The sequence below is a fragment of the Perna viridis genome, chromosome 5 (genome assembly GCF_037379345.1).
Source record: "Perna viridis isolate PV_CMFRI_1.1 ecotype Kerala chromosome 5, ASM3737934v1, whole genome shotgun sequence".
In the NCBI taxonomy this organism is placed as follows: domain Eukaryota; kingdom Metazoa; phylum Mollusca; class Bivalvia; order Mytilida; family Mytilidae; genus Perna; species Perna viridis.
This window is the reverse complement of record NC_142449.1, coordinates 42,991,333-43,014,716: the sequence shown is the minus strand read 5'-3', so window position 1 is coordinate 43,014,716 and position 23,384 is coordinate 42,991,333. Positions and strand designations below refer to the sequence as shown.

The following is a 23,384-nucleotide window of genomic DNA, read 5'->3' as shown; positions in this document are numbered from 1 at the left end:
GCATTGAAGAGCGCGTATCTGTAGATAGTTAAACTTAGTCCCGCCACATAACATTTCCGAGGGGGATTTTTTTTTTTGTATCCATATGACAATGTGACATTGTCCTGTGATTTCAAAGATACCAAAACATATGCCGGTTTATACAGTGTGCATGCAATGAAAATATTTAGTTTTAATACATTTATTTATAAAGTATTTAAAAATGGCTTCCTCGATCACATTCCGAGCTATTGGTTACAAATAATTTAAAATCAAAATATACAAATTTTAGTTAACAATTTTAGGTTATAGCTGCCATGTGCCCTCTCTAGATAGGCACTAATGTTGCGATTAATACTGGTATATGTACAAGTATATGCTGTTATCATTCTTACGAATAACTCATTAGCAGAACGTTCACAATGATAATGACTTCCAATTGTAGAGACTCGGGCGAATTTAGAGAGGGGATCTCATCCTAAGATTTTGAAATACTAATCAAGGGAACCAAGGCCACAGGGGTAATCAAAAGAATGCAATCCAGGGACAAAGACAGGACATGGAAAACAGACATACACAACAAAGAACATGAAGTAACTAAAATCATACATACAAAGTAACAAAAGCAATGAGCAACTCCACCAAAAACTTGGAGCATGGACCAGGTGTACCGGTAGGGTAAGCGTCCTAAAAAAGGTGGTCCTTGCTATCATTTGCTCATCTTTTCCACATTATTGCACTAAATTATGAAAAATTTGCAACAAAATGGAGGGCCCACACACATGAACCCCTACCTGGATACGCCTTACATGTACATGTAACAACGTATATTTGAACAATGTATTTATAGCTGTAGCTATGGTTACTTGTATTAGCCGTAAAACGTAAAAATTTCTTTATTTAAGAAAATTGTATGAAAGAAAATGATAATTTTTCGCCCAGGCATACAATCGCGCAACTCTCGAAGTCGACGTAATGGTGTTGTTTCTAGAGGAGGAGTGTAATCAACAGTCGATTATAATCCATATTCGAAATTCGAGGTTACAATCCACGGTTACCTAAATTATAACAGTAAACATAATAAAAGATAATTCTACAGTATAAGAGTAATCAAGGGAACCAAGGTTTTAGCAGTAATCAAAAGAATGTAATCCAGGGACAAAGACCAGACATGGAAAATAGACATACACAACAAAGAACATAAAGTAACTAAAATCATAAATACAAAGTAACAAAAGCAAATGAGCAACTCGGACTCCACTAAAAACTGGGAGCTTGGACATGGTGCACCGGTAGGGTAAGCGTCCTCTGATTTTCTTAAGACACGCGCCGAGTTGCTCACAAAAAGTCAAGTCCGGGGTAGACGAAAGAAAAAGTATGACACGTTGAACAAATCAATTTTCATTGTGCAGATGGATACACCATAACGATCCACGAGTTCATGATGACGACCATAAAACTTCTGTAGTGATGACTTCAATCTTGTAGCAACATAACCCTGTTCCAGAAGCCTATTTGTTAGCGTTCTAGTGCGATACAAAAAATCTGCGTAGTTTTGGCAAGCTCTGACGTAAAGTATGAGTTGTGATATGAACACTCCATACGCAGGTGCTGAAGGGATGTTGCCACAGATGAAAGGAAAGTTGACGATTCTGAATGAAAAGTCATCACGTTTGTCATAAAGTTTGGTTAATAGTTTTCCTTTACCATCGATTTCTAAGTGTAGGTCAAGATATGAGGCTGACTTTACAGTGTCTGTAGTATCCTTTATCTCAAGTTCTTTGGGGTAGATGCGATTTATCAAATCCCCGAAATTAGGATTGTTTAAAGATAATACATCATCTATATAGCGGAAACGGAGATTAAAGGATCAAGCCAAATGATATATAATTGAGAGTCCCATCTCATAAATATTGCCAAAATAACCACACCCCAAATACCTAATATTTCATCAATTGATGTGAAGGTTTTGCTCACATATATAAATTTACATTACGAGAATGGGGCTCTAATCAAAATCTTTTTTTTTTTTTTTTGGGTGGAAAAGGGGGGGGGGGGTAAATGGTGCGTGTAAAATTCTAGTCTGCAAAAATTGAATCATGATATTCCAAAGGGAAGTGTTAAAGCTATGCTATGAATTGCTGTGACCAAAATTGTATGAAAAGTCTAGGTCTCAATAACCACTTCTAACGTTTCCATTACTTTACATGTTAAAAAAGTAATTTTCAAAGTCTCACTGTGAATTCCCAGGACAAATGATATCTTAAAGTTGCATACCGTTGCAAAGCTTGGAAAGTAAGGCTTCCAAAATCATTATGCTAATGGTACGATGATAGTAGAAATTCTTCACAAAATTTACTTGAATAAATAATACTGAAAATCCACATTTTTACCTGTTCTGCTAACTGACAGCATGGAGGCAAAATATTCATACACTTTTGTAATTAATTACATATATGATTTTCAAGTACACATTCTTAGCTTTATTTTGACTACTTTTAATCATAATACACACAAATAATGCACTTACAATGCATATGTCTAGGTTCAGTGTGTTTTTGGTACTACATAGGGGGTGGCCATTTGACCCGGAAGTGGTTAGTGAGACCCTAGTGCGCTTTTTCACGTTCTATAAACTGGTAACTTTCTTCTCAAGACTCGACAATTCCCAACCAACTTAAGTGTATACCATCTACGTTTTAGTGAAGAACTATGAGCTCAGTATTTGGATTTAAGTTTGAGCTGCATCAAAATGAAGTTGTTTGAGCTCATTTGTGTTTCTATACCTTTGCAATCAAGTATGTATTCTACATGACTTGTATACTTCATGCCACAGGCCTTTGGATCCAGGATTTTGTTTTGCATCTAAAAATATCGTTTAATCATTTTGTGCATGTTTCGAGATTTAAGAAGCAGTCTGCCTAAGAATCATGCAGTGGGTGATTTATAGATGTCAGATACTCCATCCAAATTGACTTTAAATCAGTCGGATATATTGGAAAAACAATAAAATGAAAAAAAAATATTTTTATCGTTACCATAGCAACGACCACTCCTTAGCAACAACCAATTTATTGCCTAATTATCACAAAAAACATCACAATTTGAATATAAATTTATATATTTAATGGTTGAAATTCATTAAACTACATAATTATATCAATGAAGGGTGTCTTAAGGAACACAATTTACAATAAAGTACAAAGCAAGCTGATTGGTTTAGATCTGGTTACCATAGCAACCAAAATTCTCGTTTTTTGACATTTTGAAATATACGAAAATAGGCTATATTCAGACCCGTTTTGCCAGCACTAGAAAGGAAATATTATCTAAATGTATGCATTGATGTGCAGCAAGACTTCTTCACTGAAACATATCAAAAATAAAAATATGTACACTCCTTGCTTCTATCGTGCGTTTATCGTGCGTTTAAATGAACACAAAACGATGTGTAAACGCACGATAAACGATGCATGAACGTCTCGAGGAGTGTAACCTGTCTTTCTTTTTCGCTCATCTGGATCCGAAATTACCACCCATTTTGGCTTAATATGATACATAATGTTGTCTGTGCCATTACTTTTTGGTCTTTTTACTATGATATCTGATCTTAGGCATTTAGTATGAGGTAGAGAGTAATGTTTTATGTAGATGACCTTTTGACCTTGACCTCTGACCCAAAAATATTGACAAAATACCGTACAAAACTTTGTCTCGGTCAGATATCTGATATTTGGCATGTAAGTAAATCACATGTAAGTAAATCACATTAAGGTAGAGTGTAATATTCAGATAGGATGACCTTTGACCTTGACGGATATTGTATGACTGATATTTTTTTTTTATTATTATTAATTTCTGTATATTGAGATAAAACAAATAGACCCAGAATTATATTTCTTGTTTTTGTCAAATCTTCTCTTGACATGATATCCCATGTTTAACTGGAATGCACATATCCTTATCAAAATGTCCCAGGATTACATTATTTTGATTTCCACTAGAATCTTGGTTCCCTTGATTACTCTTATAAACATTAACATGTAGATTCTTTTTTATAGAAAATTTCAAAATGTTTTATAATTTTGTAGTTCAAACATAATGTCACAATACTGTGACTTACTCAACATGGAATTCGGTGGCAGAAATTTAGATAAGAACAATTGGAAAATCAACATTTATAAATATATTATAGAAATATTATAAATGGATAACTAGAGGCCCAAGAGAGCCTGACGCGATCACCTGGTTTACCATTTGCTTATTAGAAAAAAAAACTTTACAACGAGACCGGTGATGTTAAAATTAACTGAATAGTCGAATGCAGGAAATGCTTTTGATATTATTTAATGACCTGAACCAGCATTTTGCTGAAGGCAACATTTTTTGAATTACTTTAAAAAAAAACTGTCTTCCGACCCGCATGTTCCATTTTTAGTATAGGCAGCCATATATATTCAGGGATTAAAAATCACAAGTCATTTCGATCACAAATACCCTAAAGAACAATATATTTTATTTCCATTAAATGATCTTAAGTGGTTTTAGAGAAGAAGATTTTCAAAGAAAAAAAAGAATTGTTTCAGGAACCATAACTCCTACATTAGTATATGAATCGTTTCGAAAATTTCGGAATTAGTCTAATGATGCTGAGCAATATAACCCCAACAAATTTTAAGTTATTTGCAAAAACTGCCTTCTAACTCCTCTGTTCTATTTTTAGTAACGGCGGCCATGTTTTTTAACGTTAGAAAAGTATATAAATGAAAACTGGACATTTCTTTATTTCTTTGACAAAAAGTCAAATTACTCTGTCAATGTAGTGGGTTACTTCATACCATGCATGTTTCACCGAATGCATGATTCTTCAGTGACATACACTAAAGTTACTAATTAAACTTATCAATTTGTCATTATAAAAATCAAATAACACGGGTGTCAAAAGAATAGGCCTGCAGCAGCGCTAAGCTTGTCGTAAAAGGCGACTAAATAGTGCTCAGGAACCTAGCCGGGGGCTGGGCGCTCTGCCCACAGAGCAACTGGGTTGTGTGCCCCAGGTGGTGGAATGGGGTTCCCCTGGCGTGTTACATGCTGGGGTTGGCAGGCTATAATACGGAAAGCCTGACCGCAAACCATAGTGGTGCACCGTGTTGGGAAAGTTGCCACGTTCCTCGCACGTTAAAGAACCCTGATGTGGTATTCGATTGGAGTAGGAACCTTTGCGCTCCGCCACAAGAGACTAAATTGCCCTTTTTTGTGGCAATCAAAATTTTTTGACCCTATTATCCTTGTGTCCCATCCTTTTTTTCATTTAGTCATCATTTCATTTTCATTTTATCATCCCATTTCATGTTCATCGCCTGGATATAGCTGAAATATTGCTGCTCGGGTGTTCAACCCCAGCAATCAATCAATCAATCAAATAACACGGTTTATTATGCAAAAATTCCAAAAATATTAAAACAACTACCATTTACTTAAATCAAGAATCTAAATCAATTCTGTATCTATTCCTTTATCCAATAATTGGCATACCACCTTGTGAAGAGGATAGCAAATATCCTGAAAACATCGAATAAGTTTCATCACTTCTTCCATAAATCACCGATTCTTTGTTTTCCATTTTAACACACACTATGTCACCAACACTGAGCATAAGAGCAGCTGTGTTGCTCCCTCCTGCATAGTCTACAGTATCATACCCGTAAAGAGCATTGATATATTTTGAGTTATGGTACAGTCCGAGCCAAACCTCCCTTGTGTTTTCAGCGAGAGCATGATAACTAAACACGTAAACTCCGGCTATTTTTGCGGTAAAAACTCCTGTCCTCGAGTTGAATCCACCTCCATGATTGGTATAAACTTTATTCCAAATAACAGTTGTTTGTGGCCCATGACTATAAACGTCTCTCGTCAAAGCGGTTGAAAACGCTTGAAGGTTTCCTACAAGGAAACAAAATTTTAATTAGAAAGCATAATGCATTTTGGTAAAAATACATGTGTCGTTTTTATGTTACCATGGATTGTATTACATTAGCTGTCTGGGCCTGAAGGTGCATTTACATTGATTGAAGACCTATTGGTCATCTCTGTAAGATATATTTACTATTTTTATAAAGGGTAGACGATGGTGCAATTTTTTGGCGTTTCACCATAATTATCTGCTATTTGATATTTGTTCGTTTGGAGTTCATGTGCGAATACGTCAAGCATATTCATATGATGTTTTAGCCGTCATAGTAGAGTAAAAGCCAACATTGCATATTTTTAATTTCTGCAGTATTCCCCAATACAGAAATTGTGAACATGTTTAATAGGTGAAAAATGCATCTACTATTGTTTTTTCCTGTTCATTTTCTGTTATCTTAAATGTGGCTTAAAAGACAAATACCAAAAAAATGACGACAAAGTGAAAGGACAAAATTTAAGCTTCGTGTTTGCTATTTACACAAAATGGCAACAAAAATGTTAAAAGTGATGATAAAATTTAGTTTGATGTACACATATTTGGAATGAAAATTAATATATGATGTCATATCAGATATGGTTCAACTTGGGACCTGGGCCATTTTCATCAGGATTCTGACCACAAGTAGGGTCAATTTCAAAAATTGTTCAAATGTCCGAAATTTTAATTAAAATCTGTAGAAAAAAAAACAAAAAGTTCCCAAAAAATGCAAAATTGTGAAAAAATCAAATGGAAGAACAATAAAAAAAGTTAGCAACAAAAGTAGCCAAAAATGCATTTAATATAACATTTTTGCTCCGAACTGAACACCTTGAGTCTGGAATTTGAGTCAAAGAAACAGCTTTGCATCCATTACAGTGTTCTTGGTTTTACGTTCTGTGATTTGAATCAAACGCAGCGTCTATAAGCGCAAAATGGTCGGTAATCATAACTTTTTTATGAAAAAAAAAGCAAAAGTCCCTTACCCAAGGTCTAGATTCTACATCCTTAAATGTTATTATCATGATGTCATTTCTCAGTTTCAATAATCGATTAGCCTCATTTTGTCACTGGACAATCCCATAACATTTTTTTATATCGGTGTGTTATTAATATATAATCGATTCGTGACATATTTTAGCACTGACTTATCAATGAATTTTGACCCATGTCCTTTGCATAAACTTTGCACATATAAAAGTTTGAAATCGATACACTGATTAGAGAAAGTTTTAATTCTTGTTTTAATCGCATGTGCCAGTGCCACAGGTTTAGATATCAACGACCGAAAGGCCCGAATTTACTGGGCATTAAATACAACGTTACTCATGTTACAGTTATTCTTTTATTAGAATATTTGAGAACAGTTTTCAGTATAGCTGAGGGCCTAAGCAAATGAAAGGTGACATGACCCAGGTCGATGGAAGAGTGCGTTGTTTATTTTGTTTAAATGATAAAAATATAAGATTTCTGTTGAGCAATAAGTATACATAATAAGCTAGCAAAAATTATCACCTGACGGAAGAGCATCCTGAGAAGTCAACAGTATACCAGAAAAGGTACTATAAATTTCATCTGGCCGACCGAAAAGGCCGATATTGTGCTCGTTAGGCCTGCTTTTAACTCGCAATCTGTCTCCGGTATTTAAATCCAATATAGCACTGTTTCCACCATCTACATAGCTACTTGCCTGTCCATATACTGAGTTTATATATCGATCGTTCAAATAGAGGTCCAAAAACATTTCCTTGAAACAGATGAACACAAAATGTACTTTTCTATTTTCGTTAAGGTTCTTCCCAATTCAAAATATACACAAATTGAGAAGTCAAAATGTATACAAATTAACACATACAATGGTCAATATCATTTAAACGAATTATTGACTGAAAACGTCTCAACGCCTGTATACATCACGCATTTCTCAATATTTTGCTTTCTACTCACAACATCTGAAAAGATAGTATTCGGGGTGAACTATTTTAGGTTACAAAAATACTCAGACAAGGTAACTGCATATTTCATGTAAACATATTGTAGACTTCTCCCTTGACATTGTATCCAGGTCCTCACAGTATGAGATTGATAAAAATATTGTATATAAAGAACGTAGTCTACTTGGATTTTTCTATCTATTTCGTGGTCGACGGTATTCAATCTCTGCACAAAAATCATATATTTTACTTCAGATGTATTCCCCCATGAAACCAGTATTGAGAGCTCCCCAAGCAGTAAACAAATATTTTGGGATGAAATACGTGTATTTTTTTTTAAGAAATACATCATGAAGTTTGCAAATTATGCATATTGTCCACGTTTCAATTTTTGTTGACATTCTTATGTGTTTTTATTTGAACATATTTTATTGCATAATTTAACAGCAAAAGGGCCGGACAAAAGTTGTATCAACCTAAGCGCATCCTCTCCCAATGAGAAATGTGAAATAAAAAATAAACTAATTGTGTTTTTTTTCATCAATTCTGCAAAGGATGACTGAATAAACATGTTTCAAACAATTGATATTCACCTAATACACAGGCAGATATTTTTATATGAAATTCATGTTAATTGAGCTTCACATGAAATTCACATGAACTTCACATGAAATTGACATGATTATCACATGAAATTCACTCAACATGAATTGCATGTGGACAACTCACGTGAATTTCACGTGAAGGCTCGATTCACACGAATTTCAAGTGAACTCTGACACAAAATTTATTTGCTCAGTTCAGGTGGAAACCATGTGAAATTTGTGTGAAAATCATATGAAATAATTTTGCCTGTGTATGTATTACTCAATCACCTTGTATTGACCAGCACGTCAAACAGAGTTCACATTTCATACACGGGGAACATCTCAAAACAGTACCTCAACTTAGTTGGTTTTTGTACACTATTGATAAAACAACACAATAAAACACAGTTGTTGACAATAAAAAAAGGACACCTCCTATAAAAACTCTGTGGGTCTGCTTTAAAAGTTCAAACAATCCTTTCCTAACTGCATACGTCATTTCCGCAATACGTGACTTCCGATTTAGAGCCATTCAAGTTTCAGAGCATCAAGGACGTCGCTGACACTCTGTCCCTTTTATTAGACAATGATAAAGTTAAAAATACAATTCTCAAAACAAATGTAGTCCTTATTGTAGGCGACGTCTGTACAATATGGACGAGTACAATATTATCTGTATTGTACGGAAAACCCCTTTCATAACCTATGTAGTAACTCGACGGTTGTCATTGGTAATGAATATAGCTGTATAATAAATGAAATACCTTACTTTATTCGTTTCTGACATTGAATAGTAATGGACCAAATATGTGCCGGTCTGTGGAGCAACGAAGTTCCCTGATCTCTTATCGTAGCCATTTCCAACGTTGGTTATAATTTTATCAAAAATGACATTCGTTCCACCCTGCATTGTTATATTTTTCGTGAGACCGGCTGTAAATGCTATTGGATTTGATGTAACTAAAATGAAACAAAGGAGGTATCCTTTCAACGGCATCCTGCACCATTCATTATTAAATTGAACATTAGCTTTGTATTACTTGCGATATAAACAAGAATTAACATACTTGAACAATCTATATCCTTTATTTTATTGAAAAATAGCACATTTCTATTTATTTTCATTTCATCATATCCATTTTTATATCACTAAAATGTGTAGAAATTGAAAACTAAAATCCTGACTTGTACCCATTTCGCCTTTGCTTTAAAAAAACTGGGTACACATTGTAGCCCAGAAGCATAAGTAGAGTGAATACAGAAAACATTTTTTTATCTTTCAAGAAGAACGTAAGCATTTTACTTTGGTTATTACCTCAAAGCTGGTATCAAGAGTGTTTTTTTTTTTTTTGTTTTTTTTTGTTTTTTTTGGGGGGGGGATAGGTAGCATTCCAGAAATAAAGAGTTACACGGGATGTTTTTGTTGTATTACCACAGGTCTGAAATGGACATGTACTTAGAGAATTACTCGTCTACAAATAAAAACAAAAATCTTGGGAAACAAATACTTGGTATTTGACTTACCAGACTTTCCAGGAACTATCAACACGCCAGTAAATGTGTTAAAAATTTCCCGCACTTGCCCATACAATGAGCTGTCATAATCTGTATGAGCTTTGACGTACACTGTGTCACCTACGCTCAGTTCCAGGATCATGGTATTGCCTGCATCTCCATAGCTGCTTTCGGTATAAGCAAAAATAGACGTCAGATATTCCTCATTTTTGTAGAAGTTCAACCAAATGTCAGAATCACTTCGACTGAGAGCGTAGTAGTGGAAAGAATAAATTCCATCCACAGGTGCCACAAATTTTCCGGCATTAAATTGGCTATTTATGCTTGTTATGTCTTTATTATATTTGACTACTTCTCCAGCTGTATACAGCACGTGCGTGTCCAATCCTTTCGTGAATGCCACGTTATGATTCTGGTTCAGACTTTCTACTGAAGTTATGAAAATCATTGTGCATAATTAATTAGATTACCATGCAACTTTATTAAAAGAATCACAAAGAGATTATTGGTCTAAAATGCATGAAATTTTTGACCCCATGTTATTTTTATCGCATGATTTATTGCTTGAGTTTATGATATCAAGTTCAAGATAATTTTTTTCAAATTTCCAAAAATCACTAACACACGTACACGGTAACACTCGCCACGTGCGCCATCATGTATGAAAACAAACAATAACAATCGACAATAAATGAAACGTTGTACATGTTCATGTGTGAACACTGTGACCTTATAATGCAACAACTAATGCTATATCTAACATCGATCTACTTAATTTGCCATTTCCTTCGTTGTAAATAAAACAGACCACTGAGTTTCATAAGCGACCATTACAACAGGCATAGCGTAAAGTGTAAGCCAAATATGGACAAATATGGCGGTTCTAAGGTAACCGTAATAAGTCACGAAAATGCCAAAAAGTACCATAATTATCCTATTAGAAACGAAATAAATCACGGAAACTCCCGTTTATCTTTGTTTTACCATGGGCTGACCATTTATGCCGCATCCTCATGCACTTGCAATATGGCGGATACCACTCCAGCAGGACATGCTTACCCTTCCGGAGTACCTGATTTTACTTCCGGTTTTTGTGGGATTTTCATATTGCTAGAGCTTTAGTTTTTTGCATGACGTCATTTTTCCCTTATCTTCAGTTTTTTATGTATAATCTTTTAATTCGGTTCACTACATTGTATATGCAGATCGTTTTGTTTCATACCTTCACTGTTAGCCATGTTTTATGATTTTTACGTATTTTTTAATCATCCCATTTCTGACGCTTGGGTGTTTTGTTGCCAATATTGATAAAAAACTGTTTTTCTGAGGGCAAAATATCAAAATAGCTATGTAACACTAACCTTCCGACAAACCCTTTAAATAAGTTACATGTGTATTCTTTAATAAACTAGAAGATCTATAAAGCCTGATTTGCTCACCTGGTATCTTTTTCTTTAACTTACAAGGACAATAATTCTTATTAAGGAATTGTCATTTAACTTGAAATCTCAAAGACTTTATTTAGTAAACCTTGCTATAAGGACCATTTTATCGATTGAAAGTTTATGACTATCTATTACGGGTTTCAAGTTATAAAGTAAAGAACACAAAATTTGTCATTTTTGACTTTTTAAGGGCAATAACTCCAATAAGAATTGTCATACACCATCGAACTAAGAAAGACTTTTGTAGAGCCAATCAAGTAATAGAAAAAAGTCACAGTTATTTTCATTTATTTTCAAGTACCATTTTTGGATTTTGTCAAGGAAGGCCATTTATAGCCTGAACTTGACTTGGAGATCGCCGGCAAGTGCGATTCAACCGGAAGTGGACATTGTCACATGGAAGTGCCTAAATATTCCGCGGTCTGTTCTCTTTTTACCCTCCCCCTTTTCCACCTTGCAAATTTACATTAATATATCGCTCCGCCGCCGATCAATATGTGATGCTTTATTTTTCGTAAGAGATGGAAGTATTGTGACATCAAAGCTTTTGTAATATTTGTTGAATCGCAATATTTCTATGATTATGTGCTTATCATAAACTATCGGAATTTTGTCTTAGCGAGCAGGACTAATTTCAAAGTACTGACGCCATATTGATTATTAGACTTTCGTTAGGTATCTAGAAAGTGCTGGAATACTAATAAAAATACTTATTTGCAAGTGTATTTAAATAACACAGTGAGTAATTATACCACTCAAAAACGTTAATTTTTAATGACGGATTTTTTTTTACCTGCAATGTACACTCTTTGAGTAGTTAGTATACTGTTAATGTCTACCATTACAAGGTGGGTCCTGTAGGTTTGAAAGTGTTAATTGTTTGTCAATCTTACCAAGGAGTTAAATAAAGACTACTATCATGACTGTAAAAACCTATTGCGAATATTGGTTCTAATAACGGATTTTCGGAGCGGCAATGTACGTCTTTTTGCGTAACTTTAGTTTTAATGTTTGTGATTACAGTGAGGGTGCGGGGGGGGGGGGTTGGGGAGTTTGCATCCCTCCTTTTTATGGGAAAATTATAATTTTCATGTGTAAAATAGACAAAAATGGTAAATAATGTCCTAGTACCCCTTTTTCTGAGGAACCCAAGCTGCCACCCCTCATTTTCAAAATGTGTGCATCCGCCTCTGCCAGATGGATCCTGAAGGTTTGAGAAAGTGTTTTAGTTTTTGTAAATTACAGGTATTTTTGTGAACAATTTTGATAAAGAATATTTTACATATGCTAAGGGTTTTCAAGTTGTTCTATATTTTATACACATTGTACTGTTAAATAAATATAATTCCTATATATATCACGTGTGTTTGATTTGATCCCAGGAATTTAAAATGCAAGCAATGTGTAGTTGTACATGAATAAACATACAAATGTACATGTAGCAAACAATATGAAGTATTTAAACTAGAAAATAAATATTTGAATCATGGAATTGTTAAATTAATATGATTTCGAAAGAAGAAACATAAACAATGTCTGTTTCAAAGGTAAGAATGAAAGGCAATGTAATTAAAATTAGATCTTAATTGCTCCCCCTTTTTTCTATGTCACATGAAGTCATGCGACAAAGGAAAAAGGGGGAGCAATTAAAATCTAATCTGAATTAGATTGGGATGAAATGAAGCCATGTGGCATATTTAACACATTCAGTAGTTGATCTTGATCTATCAAAAAGAGGGATGTCTAGTAAAAATTAGGTATTTATATGTAGCCAAGCAAACTTTTAAAGCATAAAGAGTCCCGGCTTATGACATTACTGCTGAAAATTTTCCTAAATACGCTAAAAACGATTTGATTACATTTTTATTGTATTAGATATGACCCCATTCTCAAATTTTGAATCATTATCATTGTGGCTGGCCTGTGATTTAAATACCCTATTTCGCATCCCTAGACTTTTATTGCAAACCCTAAATCACAAGCCTAGACCTATTTCGCGTACCTCTAGACCTATATTGCATATTGAGCAAATGTATATCACACCCCTAGACCTATATGGCATACTGTATATCACACACCTAGACCTACATGCATATCGCACACCCTATATCACACCGCTGGACTATATCGCACCCCTAGACCTATATGGCATACCATATACCACACCCTTAGACCTACCGGGTATATGGCATACCATATATCACACCCCTAGACCTATATGGCATATCATATACACACCCCTAGACCTATATTGCATACCCTATATCACATCTCTAGACCTACATTGTATACCCTATATCACACCCCTAGACCTATATTGCACACCTTATATCACACCCTACACAGAACACACTTGAAGTATAATTAAAATATATGTTTTGATGAACATGACATGCCAAAATCTGTACCTGATTGGGTATCAATCCTCGACCTATATCACCCCGCGACGAATAGCCCTAAGTGGGTTGACAGGAGTCTTGTGTTGATACCGCATGTGATACAGACTTTGGCATGTAATATTCAGTATGGAATGTACATGTGTATTATATCCATATACATGTACGTCATAATTGATTATCAATATGGTTCGTTTTAGTGCATTGTCAAGATATACATTTAGAATCCAGATCTTAAATTTAGATACAGGATTTTCATGACACATGAAGGACACAGTCAATTGGGTTAGAAATTTTATGTCCACGAAGGATGGATATCAAGGCACCCAAAAATAGACCTTTCCTAAGAGCTGATTTTCAGGGACATTCATGCATGTACAATGTATTAGGTAAGTGAAGATATACAGAAGTTTGTTCATATACTTCCAATGTACACAATGATTTAAAATTTTCAGAACTGGTGATAGGTCTACTGTAAACATTGCTAGTGTAGAAGTGTTGTCATGTGTCTTAGCAAAATTTGCAGTTTACATTTGTATGTCTGTGAACAAGAAATTTATACTGAAAACTTCAAAAATACATGTGCATGTACTCTAACTATGGTTACTGGCATATGCAGTACAGTATTAATTGAAGATTTCATACACATAAGATTATGATATTTGTAATATAATAATACATGTATCAAATTTGTTATTTACTCTACAGTGTGACATTAATTGCTCATAAATAAATCAACATACAGGGATGGATCCAGATATTTTGAAATGGGGGGTCCAGACATCATTATAAACATCAGGTAACTAGAAACCATACATGGGAGAAAGCCTGAAGCAATATCATTAGTAAACTTTCCAGTTTTTTTAGTTAGATGTTTTGTTTAGTACATGAAATGGCTTTAATTTATTGTTCTAAACTCGCCACTTCAAACCACTTTAATGATCTTCCTGGTTATGATGGGATGTTGTTTTTACAATGACCAACTGTCAGTCAAGTGAAAAGTAACCTATTCTACTCTTACTTATGTTACCTGTTATTGACAGTTATTGAAGCAAAGATGTGCTCATGAAGTACACTGTGCTACATTTTTATAAAGTTTGTTAGGTTTTATTTAAGATAAATTTGAATTATTTTAGAGAAAGAAGTGTTTATGTTTTCTTAATTAAGACAGCTGATAGAGATATTTTAAGAATAACATTTCAGGACACTAAAATATAATATATATTTATTGCATTAACTTTTTATAATGAAGGACAGAAATTATAATGCTACAGAAATACTGTTTGCAAAATTTCAATCAACTAGTACCGACTAGGTGGCTTAAAACCAGTAAAAACCTGGGACAATAATAACCACCCAACCTCTATTTTTGCCTGATTTTGCACACAATTATATGTACATGTACGAATATTTCTCATCAAAAGGATATTTTTGTACTTTCATATGATGTAGCTGAAATACATGTATATTTTCATGCATTTACATATTGTAACATATTGCAATTATCAAAGGTACTGTTATCATCTTTTCCTTGATTTCTTTTCAGTGGTAATCCCTTTTAAAGTTTCACTACATGTAGCAAGAAGAAAGCAAAAGCAAAATGAACTATTTTTGGTGCTGTGACACTATTTAGGCATGAAACAAAGTTCATGATTCTCAAGTGCTGGTACATGTCAACATCTCTTAATAAAAAACTACAAATATGAAGTCTGATTTCGTAGCACTTATTTGTTGGCAAAACATATGAGTTACTTGTATTTTAATATAATACATATTGGTGAAACAATCATGCAGAAAAAATGAATGAAATGCACATACATTATTGAAGGCAGTCAGGTATAAAAAAATCTGCTTAAGCGCAATAATGATTCATCATAAAAAGTGGTACTCATGGGGTATGGGTTCACTAGTAACCTTTTTATTTTGAAAAGTAGAAAAGAAAGATGGATTTATATTCAAAGTGCATTTATTATAAAGAAAAACAAATTATTTCCTGTATTCACTACATCTCTTTATCCTTGACTTTCCATCTTGATTGGAATTTTAAATTGCTAAAATATATGAGGTACAACCAAAGATTTTTTTAGTTTAAAGATTTTTAAACTGCATAGTAGTTTTGATAACAAGAGTTTGTATCCTTGTTTGAATTGAAAAATTCCTAGAGAAAGGTAATTATTTATTGTAAAAAAAAAATGTATATTTTGACATTTTCAACTCAGGGCCTAATCTAGACAACAATGACAAAGGAAAGCTTTAGTAAATTCTGTTTGAAGACTAACAATATTGACATATTTGTTCATTTAATCTATTACAAATCACTGTCAAGGAGAGCACAAACAACGATAAGTTTTTTGCTCATTTCTCCTTTTAGATTAGGTCTTTGGTCAACCTAGCTCCCCTAGTCCACAGGATTCATTTCTACTTCATGCATCTCCAACCCGAAATTTCAAAGTGTGGATTTTTTCTTACTTTGAAAATCCATATAAAATTGATAGTCAGTGATTCACAGTGGAGATCATATTTTTGAAGAAATGCTGCTTTAGGTGTAAAATGTCAAGAAATTTGAGGACATCAACGTACACAGCCAGAAATACCAAAAACAAAAGAAGAAAAGAAGATCCATAAATGCATTAAAACAAGCAGTATTGAATATGCATTTCATTAAAACAGATGGTTCTCTTTAAAATGACTAAGGTTTTTTTTATCGTTTTTTTTTATCTTGCAATTTGGTTATTTAAATATTTATTAGGTCTTTCTTGACTCAGTGCCTCAGCACTTTGATTGGAAATTGTGTACAAATTGGTGACTCTACAAATGATTGTCTAAAAATAACAATGGCGGCCATGTTTTAAGTTCCAAGCTTTTAATCAGATATCCCAAGGATGGTTACCAAATTGTTACTAATCCACCAATTTTACGCGGTTTCAAAAGAAAAGATTTTTTACAGTAGGCTCAGTTGATGACAATAGCTTACTGCCCACAAACTCGTTTCTAAGCTGTTCACTTCGATTCTGACAATAATAATTTTGAAAAGTTAGTGTGATACTCGGAAATAATAAAATGTGGATTTTGAAAAAAACTCGACAGAAAGTGTTCATAATCTTAGACCTCTTCCTGAATGTAATAGTATTAAAACATGCATTTGACGATGTTTATTCGATGAAATTGGTAAACGCAGGTATCAAAAAACTTATTTTTGAAAAGCCATAATTTGTTGAAAAACACTTAGTCCAAATAAAAAAAAACACACACACCAATGATGAAATTATCGCTGTAACAAATAATTTGGTTAATATGATGGGTGAATTTTTTAAAAGAAATTCTAAATAGCGATGGGTACAGAATGCGCACTTTTATAGCCGATCTGTTTGCACATTCATAAGAAGCCGACTTCATGAATTCAAGGGTTCACTGCAACAAAAGGAAGACAAGTTAGCCCACTCTTTTTATTTTGCTACAGAGATGATGTTCTTTCACCGAAAAGTAATCGGTTTGATTATTATCTTTATCTAATATTCATTAAAAAGCTTTAATTAAAGATACTATAGACACACTTAATCTTCGTTTAATGTTGACCTTCATCTCGAAATAAACAACGAAGAAATGTTTACATGAAGACTGCAACAAACATTACGACTGACTTCACTCCACTATCCATTTCTATGCAGTAATATTCCACCTGCCCAAGCTTACGGAGTATTAATTTTACAGCATATACGATTTTTTTTGCCACTATGCTGAATTTCTTGTATGAGCTTGGTGGAACTATTGGAGCAAGGAAAATTATGTAGCCCAAAATCCAAAGTTCAAAAGTTTTACGGTTATCGCCATGTCAGGCTATTTTCTCCTAACTGTTGATGGAGCTAAGTATCTATTAAAACAGCTCTTTATATCTACAGTGTAACAACTAAAATCAAAGTTTAAATACAGATGATAACATCAACATGGAATAATGAACAACGAGACATTTGTGTTCTCTTATAAAGTTCAACTCATTTTGACCTTTCGCAACATGGAATATAAAGCTGATTATTAAACTGAAATATTGAAAATCAACTCACCAACAGCTATATGTAAAATAGCAATAAAGAATATTAATACCACCATGTTAGGAAATATTCTGACAGGTCTGCTTTAGATTCTTATCTGTTGAAGGTAATGTCCAAGGTCGGAAGTTGTAGGACATATTATATCACTATACATTGCAGTGGGTTGAACTGGTTCGAATGTATTGCACTGTATGTTTGGGATTAGTCTCTTATCATTCAACACACAGAGACGTCCCAAATGTGTTTGGTCACTCCTAAATTTCCTGTAACTTTCTATGTAAAATCGTACTTTAAAAATGAAATACTCCTCAACATTAAAGAGAAAAATTGTCAAAATTTAATTTTTGTAGTTAGATGAGGTTCTACAGTATCATTTTAGAAGTGTCAGAGACTTTCATACACAAAAAGAAAAAAATGAGAGTCATATACTGTACAATTGTTACGTCATAAATTGTCTTGGCAATTAAAGTTCCAATATTCCTTCGTTTTTAACCTGAAAATCAAAATAAATGGTAAAATTATAGATAATTCTCTTATTTAAAAAAAAAAAAAAGCATGAAAATTAATCAAATAAGGGTAACAAAAAAATTACCAAACACCAATCCGCTCACTTAATCAAGTCAAATCCAAAATAATTCTGACAAAATAGATATTACATCACCGGAATAGCTGGTACCACAAGAATCCTGACTCGGTAAAGGTATTTTAAACGACATTGTGGGTTAAATATAAATTTTACTGCGCACAAAACTTCCCTTTTTCGTTGCGATGTGAATATGCAGGTGGTGATTAGATAGTATTTCCATGATATATTGTCATAATCGATAAATCAGTGGTCATATACAATACAAAGAATAATTTACAAAAAGCAATCATTACTCATTGTTTTCGAAGGAACAAAGTATTTTTCAACCAAGGGCAGATATTTGAAAACAAATTTGGTAAGAGACCCTTTTGAGACTCATTTTCTTATATCCCTGATCCATGAGTCTGTAACAAAGATATTTATGGCGTTAAAGGAAATCAGAGTTCTTGCTTTAGTGTAGCGAATCAATTGTGAAAAATAAACACGATATGCAGATGAAGGTGTATTGCTGCACAGGAAAGGAAAATTTACAATTTTAAAACTAAAACCGTCTTTTTCATCATAAATCTTAGTACTCTGATAACCACTGTTGTCAAATTCGAGATGTAGGTCCAAAAAGATGCTGAACAAACTGTTTTGTTGTCTCAAGCTCTGGTGGATATATTTAAGATAAATATTTACCAAAAGAAGGATTAATAATGGACAATACATTATCAATATATCGGTATGTGAAATTAAAGTATTTTGCGTCTTTTATATTTTACTATTTTTCGAGATTCTGAAGAAAATCGGTCTCGTACGAATACAAAAAAAAAACAATTCGGCTAGGAGAGGAGCACAATAATTTTGAAAATTTATCTTCCAGATGTAACAAATGTATTATCAATGAGGAAATCAAGCATGCTACAAACCTGCTTTTCTCTGTATCACAATTTACCCTACTGAGATGTTTCAGAAGGGTATGTGGATTTGTAACCTAGAACAACATAATCAATCGAATCAGCAAAAGATTTACGAATAAGTTCATTTTAAACGAGATTTCAATTTATCATGTGGCAACGTTGGAAAGTCAAAAGTTTGAAGAGAACAAATTTCCGAAAAACTCCGGGATTTTAGATTTTCAGGTAAATCATGTTAAGGATCTACATGTAATTAATGCCAATACGAGAGTAGTTGTATTGCACCTACTTTGTTGTCCATATTTCACAGACAATGTCTTTGTAAACTGAACTGACATCTCTTTCGCGGAGCAAGATGAAGATCCTGTTATATAACTCTCTTTGTACGGATTCTTATATCGTTTGGGAATCCAATACAAGTTAGGCAAGTCCTCACATTTTGTTCCAATGTTGAGAAAAGACATGAAGGACTTATGGTTGTTTAGGAATTCATCTTTGTCAAAAGTAGAGAGTGTATGTGGCATTACCTGAAGTGTTACTATCAATGCCCAATTTCTCGATAAGGCAATTGAGGTAATGGGCTTTACGAACAATTACTAAGTTGTTTGAATCTTTGTCCACAGGAACGATAACATGTTTGTCATGCAGTGACAGTGGTAATTCGAGTGTCTCAAGTTCGTGGAACAGTCATCTTATACCCAGGATAGCAAGATAGACACATGTATGGAGTGGCTTTGCTCATTGCCAAGGAGAAAACAAACACATTGATTGAATGGGAACCAATCAGCGACAGATTATTGCTTGCCAGATTTAATTCCAAATACAGTAAACTTACAATCTTACAGTGTTACGCACCAACAAAATGATGCGGACGAGGAAGTAAAAGGTAAATGGTACGAACAGTTCCAATCAACAATATCTAAAGTATCTCAACATGATGTCCTTCTGGTTATAGGCGATTTCAATGCTAAAGTGGGTAGTGACAACACCACATATGAGAAAACTATAGGAAGACATGGATGTGGAACCATTAACGACAATGGGGAGAGACTCGTCAATATCAATACTTGCCAAAACAAGAACTTGATTGTAGAAAACACCATCTTCCCACATAAGGATATCCATAAACTTATTTGGAAACCACCAGATGGCAGAACAGTCAACCAGATCAACTATGTTATAATCAACGGCAAATGGAGGAGATCCCTGAAAGATGTAAATGTTTATCGAGGAGTTGACATCAACTCTGACCACTACCTTGTTGCAGCAGCTTTGAAACGTAAGTTAAGAAAGAATCAGATAAGCCAACAAACAAAGAAAATCGACATTCATAAGCTAAGACCAGATGATACTGCAAAGAAGTTCCAAATAGAACTAAGGAATAGATTTCATGAGCTATCGGCTGATGCAGAAAATGAAACCAACAGAATGGGACAATATCAAAACAGCAGAAAAGGTTCTTGGCTTTAAAAAGAAAAGATCGAAAGAGTGGATAACAACTGGAACTCTGGTAAAGATTGATAAGACAAAAACTATCAAAGGAAAGATGGTAGGTGCTAAATCAAACAGGCTGGTAGAAAAGCTACAGAAAGAATACAAAGAGGCTGATAAAGATGTGAAAAAGGGCGCCACACAAGACAAGAAAAACTTCCTCGACCAACAAGCAGAGGAAGCTGAAGCTGCTGAAAATATAGGGGAGATGGGAAAAGTATACAAGATAACCAAAACCCTCTGTAAAAATAACAGTACAGGCATCTCGAATGTTAAAAGCAAGCAGGGGACAATACTTACCAGCGAACAAGATCAAGCTGACAGATGGGTCCAACATTTCAAGAAGGTACTAAACCACCCAGCACCTCAAGAAAATGTCAACATTGAACCATCAGAAAATATGTTATATATCGACCTAGATCCACCGAGCGAAGTCGAAGTCAGAAATGCCATATCATCGCTTAAGAATGGGAAAGTTCCATATCCAATCAGAACTACTAAAAACAGACATTACAACATAAACTAAGGTTCTGACAAATCTATTCAGGAAAATATGGAACACTGACACCATCCCCAGTGATTGGGCTAAAGGTCTAATTGTAAAATTACCAACGAAGGGGGATCTGCAAGCATATGACAACTGGCGAGGTATCACCTTATTGTCAACCCCAGTAAAGTCTTCTGTAAAATACTGCTATCTAGAATAGAACCAAAAGCTCCAAGAAGAACAAGCCAGATTTCGAAGAGGGAGAGGATGTGTAGACCAGATCTTCACTCTAAGAAACATCATTAAACAATGCATTGAGTGGAATAGTCCTTTCTACATCAACTTTATTGACTTCACAGAGGCCTTCGATAGTATAAATAGAGATACGCTATGGAAGATATTGTAACATTATGGATTACCACCAAAGATAATTACCATCATCAGAAAGTTCTACGACCGCTATGAGTGCAGTGTCAACCTAAATAACAGCACATCTGATTGGTTCCAGGTCGAGTCAGGAATAAGACAGGGTTGCATCATCTCACCTATTCTCTTTCTCTTGACCATTGACTGGGTAATGAGAAAAACAACAGACAGACCGAGAGGGATACAATGGGACCTGATGTCACACATTGAAGACCTCGATTTCGCTGATGACCTAGCCTTTCTCTCCACAAACTTTAAAAATATGCAACCTAAACAAATTTTCCTGCCAAACAGACCTTGACATCAGTATCACGAAAACAACAGCAATGAAAATCAACGCTAACTCTTCATCAAAGATCAATATCGGAAATACCTCAATAGAGTTTGTAGAAAATTTTACCTACTTAATCAGCACTGACAACGCTGCTCAAAAGGTCATCAAAGCTAGACTAAGGAAAGCACGGACAGCATTTTCCATCCTGCGTCCTATCTGGAGATCCAACTTATACTCGTTGAAAACTAAGATCAAACTCTTCAACAGTAATGTGAAATCAATTTTACTATATGGCCCTGAGTACTGAAGAATCATCCAAAGAGACCTGAAGAAAATTGAGAGTTTTTACTATGGATGCCTACGGAAGATATGCAAAATCTTTTGGCCGAACAAAATCTCAAATATCAAACTGATAAAAAAAAAACAAATTGCAAGAACATCAACATTGAGATCAAAGAAAGAAGGTTGAGATGGCTAGGGCATGTTTTTCGTATGGACCAGCAACGGTTACCTTAAGTTGCCCTCAGATGGACCCCACCTAGAAGGCGGAAGCCTGGTAGGCCAAAAAAAACTTGGTGAAGAACAGTGGAGGATGAGCTAAAACAGGGTGGATATACGTGGTGAGAAGACCAGAAGATAGCCATATACAGACCCAGGTGGCGGGAAGCAATTGCAGCCTTATGTCTCACCGGAGACGAAGAGGATTAACCTAGTAACCTAATGTTCGTTGAATACGGACTTGGGTCGTTTACTGACACACTTTTCAATACGATTTCATACTAACGATCAGGTGGTAAGTCTCCAATCTGACAAGGACTCGACTTCTGGTTCGTAGTCCTTTTCTCCATCTATCCATGATCTGGTATAACCGTTCATAGCATCCATTATGGTTTTGAAATTATATTTCCAATTGAGGCGCTGTGGTTCTCTTAATTTTGGACCATGAGAAACTACCATGCGTAGGAGTTCATACTCTATGATATTCAAATCACCAGTAGAGCGTAATTTAAAGCGAGAGGAAGCACAGTCAGAAGGGACTTCAAGTATTACTCACTGTTTAGATTCTGTAATGTCTTTTTATGGTCGAAAATTCCACTACTTATTGTCTTAGAATAGCTCTCAGAGACATTAGGTACAGATTAATTTTTGAAATCTGCTAGAATTTTTGAAAATACCTCTGTATGATGAATCATATTGCCGATGATAATAGCATCTATTCCTTTGCTGGAAAATTGTACATGGAAAAAATTACTTCATCGTTAATAGGTTCAGATTTACAGGTTTAAAAAAGAGGAAACTGAACGTCAGATACAATGCTAGACAATTTGTATTTCATCGACACCTCCTTCGTCGAGTGCGAAATCTCGTA

General features: G+C 34.5%; 2 protein-coding genes and 1 long non-coding RNA gene across 4 annotated transcripts; 2 read left to right on the top strand and 1 right to left on the bottom strand.

The window, feature by feature from the left end:
* Positions 1-5,436: 5,436 nt before the first annotated feature.
* Positions 5,437-18,307, bottom strand: LOC148617811 (complement C1q tumor necrosis factor-related protein 4-like). 2 transcript variants are annotated; one of them, XM_088585387.1, is made up of 5 exons: positions 17,865-18,307; positions 9,972-10,388; positions 9,217-9,407; positions 7,442-7,673; positions 5,437-5,922 (listed from the first exon to the last, which is right to left on the bottom strand). In XM_088585387.1, exons 1-5 carry the CDS (start codon positions 17,908-17,910, stop codon positions 5,495-5,497), a joined length of 1,314 nt encoding a protein of 437 aa, XP_088441513.1. In that variant the 5' UTR covers positions 17,911-18,307; the 3' UTR covers positions 5,437-5,494. The 2 variants fall into 2 exon arrangements, with proteins under 2 accessions (XP_088441513.1, XP_088441512.1); XM_088585386.1 differs by having other exon boundaries at positions 9,972-10,391; positions 17,865-18,288.
* Positions 13,845-15,516, top strand: LOC148617812 (uncharacterized). Its single transcript, XR_015922537.1, has 2 exons — positions 13,845-14,192; positions 15,350-15,516. It is a non-coding gene; the product is annotated as an uncharacterized LOC148617812 (long non-coding RNA).
* An 829-nt stretch (positions 18,308-19,136) lies between the features above and the next one.
* On the top strand, positions 19,137-20,807 carry LOC148617810 (protein CFDP2-like). The gene is made up of 2 exons (XM_088585131.1): positions 19,137-19,162; positions 20,183-20,807. Exons 1-2 carry the CDS (start codon positions 19,137-19,139, stop codon positions 20,805-20,807), a joined length of 651 nt encoding a protein of 216 aa, XP_088441257.1.
* Positions 20,808-23,384: the final 2,577 nt, after the last annotated feature.